General features: G+C 43.8%; 1 protein-coding gene across 1 annotated transcript; it reads left to right on the top strand.

Annotated features, from left to right (window-relative positions):
- Positions 1-3,046, top strand: LOC123135649 (GMP synthase [glutamine-hydrolyzing]; the record flags this gene model as incomplete). Its single annotated transcript, XM_044554822.1, is given in 6 exon segments — positions 1-552; positions 1,013-1,263; positions 1,336-1,711; positions 1,872-2,003; positions 2,085-2,260; positions 2,721-3,046. Coding segments are annotated over 6 exon segments (1,611 nt in total), but the record flags the coding sequence as incomplete, so codon positions are not given.
- Between the last annotated feature and the right edge of the window lie 1,640 nt (positions 3,047-4,686).

Here is a 4,686-nt window from a genome sequence, read left to right on the forward strand (position 1 = left end):
GCCTCCCTCCCGACCTCCGCCGGCGCCGGCGAGAACCTGGTCCTCATCCTCGACTTCGGCTCGCAGTACACCCACCTCATCACCCGCCGCGTCCGCCAGCTGGGGGTCCTCTCGCTCTGCGTCTCCGGGACGGCGCCGCTCTCCTCCCTCGCGGGCCTGCGCCCCCGCGCCGTCGTGCTCTCCGGCGGGCCCCACTCGGTCCACGCCGACGGGGCGCCCTCCTTCCCCGAGGGCTTCCTCGACTTCGCGGCCGGCGCCGGCGCGCACGTCCTCGGCGTCTGCTACGGGATGCAGCTCCTCGTGCAGACCCTCGGCGGCGCCGTCGAGCCCGGCGTGAGGCAGGAGTACGGCGACATGGAGGTGGAGGTCACCGCGCCCTCCTCCGCGCTGTACGGGGAGGACGGGAAGCGGCAGTCGGTGTGGATGAGCCACGGCGACGAGGTCGTCAGGCTGCCCGAGGGGTTCGAGGTTGTGGCGCGCAGCGTGCAGGGCGCAATCGCCGCCATCGAGCACCGGGAGAAGCGCTTCTATGGGCTCCAGTACCACCCGGAGGTAGCTACCATTTACTGTTTTATCATGTCCTGTATCCGAAATGGATGAATGATTGGGAACTCTGAGCTGTGCAGTTACTTACTTCCTTTAGCAGTTCTGGGAAAACAGAGCTTTATTACTGTTTCATTCTGCCATTTTGGATAGAGGATGGAGATGGATTTAAACCAAGATATAATAAATGCAATTGCGTTTGTAGAATTCCTTAATTTGGGTACAGAATGAATGAATGAATGACTCAATGGTTGATTAGGGCGCTGATGATCTAATAGGAAGCTTATGTTTTGGGGGATTTGCATATTACTGATTGTATGTTTACTAGATTGTGTTTGTTCTTATTATGCTATTATATTATATCATTTGGTTACTCTGTAGTTTGTACAGAAGTACACATGCTTCTTCATAAATTTGTTTATACCTTAGCATGGTTTCCATAAGCTTTTCAATCTTCTGATTATGCAAGGTGACACATTCGCCCCAAGGGATGGAAACACTGCGCCACTTTCTTTTTGATGTTTGTGGGATTAAAGCCGACTGGAAGATGCAAGATGTACTGGATGAGGAAATTAAGACCATCAAGAGTATGGTTGGGCCTGATGAACATGTGATTTGTGCGTTATCAGGAGGAGTTGATTCAACAGTTGCAGCCACTCTTGTTCATAATGCTATAGGGGATAGGCTTCACTGTGTTTTTGTGGACAACGGGCTATTGAGGTAACTGTTCCGTTAGCATGTTCTGTTTCGGAATCAGTGTGCAGCGAAACTGACATATGACCTTATCTGCAGATATAAGGAGCAGGAACGAGTTATGTCAACCTTCAACAGTGACTTGCACCTTCCTGTCACATGCATTGATGCCTCAGAGAAATTTCTTAGCGAGTTAAAAGGAGTTAAGGACCCAGAGATGAAAAGAAAGATTATTGGCAGGGAATTCATTGCTGTATTTGATGAGTTTGCTCACATGTTAGAAAAGAAGATAGGGAAAAGACCTGAATATTTGGTTCAAGGAACATTATACCCTGATGTGATTGAATCATGCCCACCCCCTGGGAGTGGGAGGACACATTCCCACACTATCAAAAGCCATCACAATGTAGGTGGTCTTCCTAAAGATATGAAGTTGAAGCTCATTGAACCACTGAAGCTCCTATTTAAGGATGAGGTCTTGATCTCCATATATACATCTATGTACTTCATATATGTATTATTGATCTGACATTCTATACTGAAAGATACCTCATACTGGGAAATTATTCCTGTTTGATTTTGAAGAAAAATATTCTTGTTACTTATTTGTTTGTTGAATTTTTGTCCTGCAAAAGGTTCGGAAGCTGGGAAGTATCCTAAATGTCCCGGAGTCATTCTTAAAGCGACACCCATTTCCTGGGCCTGGTCTTGCTGTACGTGTCATAGGTGATGTTACAGCAGGCAATGCTTTGGACGTTCTTCGTCAGGTTCGATCCTTTTGAACCATTGGTTTCTAAATCATCTTTAATATACGGTGTTAATTGGGAACTGCTCTGTTGTGTCTTCAGGTGGACGAGATATTTATTCAAGCCATTAAAGATGCAGGCCTCTATGATGAAATTTGGCAAGCTTTTGCTGTGTTTTTGCCTGTTCAAACAGTTGGGGTCCAGGGTGACCAGAGAACTCACTCCCATGTGGTTGCTCTAAGGGCAATTACCAGTGAGGATGGCATGACTGCAAATTGGTATGCGGCATTGAACCTACAGCTCTATCATAGTCACCCCTTTGCAACTCTATGATGCAATAGTGCTCTAATGGTTTCATAAGGCCCTTGCACTACATGGCGACATTTTATTGCAGTTGTACAGATAATAAGTCTGCCGAAAATATTGTTCTGTTTGCCTTTTAGACCAGTGTTTCTGCTAGATTAGTTTGTGAATGCTAGTAGTTTGAATCTGACAATTCAGCATTCATACACCTGCGTTTCATTGCCTTTACAATTGGTCTTGGTAATAGGATTTTTTTAGCGCTTTGCGTATTGTTGTGTATAGAAATGTGTTATCTTTCCTCTCACTTTGTTAGCAAGCGTACCTATGTTTCTATGATGTGGTAAAAATCTAGTCTTTCTCTTTATTTTTTGGAGTTTGTCACACTATCTTGCACATTTTGACAGCCGTGTCCCTTTTCTTTTAAAATCCTGCCAGGTATGATTTTGAGCGCCCGTTCCTGGTTGATGTGGTGAAGAAGATCTGCAATAACGTGCGAGGCGTCAACCGTGTTGTCCTGGACGTAACATCAAAGCCACCAGCGACGGTGGAGTGGGAATAGGATAGCAATGCTCTGGTGGTGCAATAACGGACTGGGAATTGCAAAATCATGCTCTGATGATGTTGCAACGTTGCAGCGGGTTTAGTGCTAAATTTGCAGTTCAGTTATTTATGTGTAGGTTATGCTTAGAAAAAATATGAATCGATTATGCTTAGACAAATATATGAATCTATTGTGTGCTTTCTATGCCTTTTGATTTTTCTTTCCCCTGTCCTCCTAAGATTGATCATCTTTGAGCTGATTTTCATTTTACTTGCGGTGGGAAATTTTTTGATCTTGGGAAGGTAACCTATTTAGGACCAAAGCATGGTCATTAAAGAATTGGTCTCATCATTTATTACTGTTTTTGACTGTTAGAAGTAAAATAATTGAGTTGACATGAATTAGCCTCACCATATATCTCTGCTATTCAGTGCTGGCATATGTGAAAATAGGAACATGTTTATAGATTTCATACAGCTCGGAAGTTTGAATCTGCCAAAATTTATATGTCAGTTGGCATGAAGGATTTTGTAGAGCTTGAAAACATGTATATCCATTCTCCATGCTAACATAAGCAGCAAAATGCTATCTATTCTACTGTTTCATACCACATTCTTTTGAGATGGATCAGTGAAAATATACACCATTGATAAAACTCTTGAAAGATCACTCGAATCCAAAAGAAAATTGCTGGGATCTGTCACTTTGATGCCGAAGGAGGGCTGTGAAGGTGCCACAGATAGAGCAAGTTGGGGCTTTATGGCGTCTGCTGGCGCAGCAAAGATTGTTAACAGGGGGCTGCTGCGAACAAAGATATTCAAAGGCAATTCGCACAACATTTAGCACACTAAAATTCATTCATTCATTGGCACATGGCTCTTGACTTCGATCTTCAGTTTATAGGATTGCCACATAAGCCTTGCATGGATGAGAAAGATGTAGACAACACACAGAAATGTTACAAAAGGAATAGACCCACACACTTGTGAATATCATGATCCCAGCGGCAAACAGAATATATGGCATGGCTGACATTTTTAGTTTAGTTTCAACTTTGGTGAACCATTGTCATCAGAAGATTAGTCCTTCTCTTTCAACTGACACGGAACATGTAGTCACGCTGCACATAGAATTTACCTGCACCAAGAGCAGATAATTTACTACTTCTAGGTTTCCTATTAATTAGCAGTAGAACAGTAAATGGTGATCTTTGGAGGAATTATTGGGGCATTGGAGGATCCTGATCGCCAGCAAGCGTGGCTCCGATCTGGGGTGGGTTCGAGCAGAGCAGAGCAGAGCACCCATGGCTACCGAAAAGAGGAGGGGGAGAAGAAGAGCGTTTTTTTTTCCGTTCGTTAACGTGTTTTTTTAGGCTGGTTTCTTTTTCAGAATCTTTTTTGAGGGTGGTGTGTGATAAGGATAAAAGAATAGAAACAACCAGAAAAGTGCTCGAAAAGAAACTGGTTGGCCCATGAGGACAGTTTTTCCTTCTTTAGAATCATGCATGGGGGAAAAATGGAGTCTCCTTTCCTTCCTTTTGTGTACCTAAATAAATAACCTATTAGCTTAAAAAAGGACCCCAATAAGTATGAACGTTAGAATTTTGCCCATGGCTCCTGGAAGAAGAGAAGAAGGTTGCTTTTACTTTTCGTTCGTTAACGTAGTGTGTGGTAGCAATAAATTTCTCGACCCATGCAATCGAAGCTAGGAATAGAAATGAGCGGCGCGGCCCAGAAAAGAATTTGTTTTAGGGGTTGCCCATAAAAGAAATGGGGTGACAGGCCAGGCGACTAGGTTGGTGTATGAAAAGACAAAAAAATTATCCTTTTTTTGAGATGAGAGTTTTCCCTTCTTTAGAAT

Source organism: Triticum aestivum, chromosome 6B, assembly GCF_018294505.1.
Source record: "Triticum aestivum cultivar Chinese Spring chromosome 6B, IWGSC CS RefSeq v2.1, whole genome shotgun sequence".
Lineage (NCBI taxonomy): Eukaryota > Viridiplantae > Streptophyta > Magnoliopsida > Poales > Poaceae > Triticum > Triticum aestivum.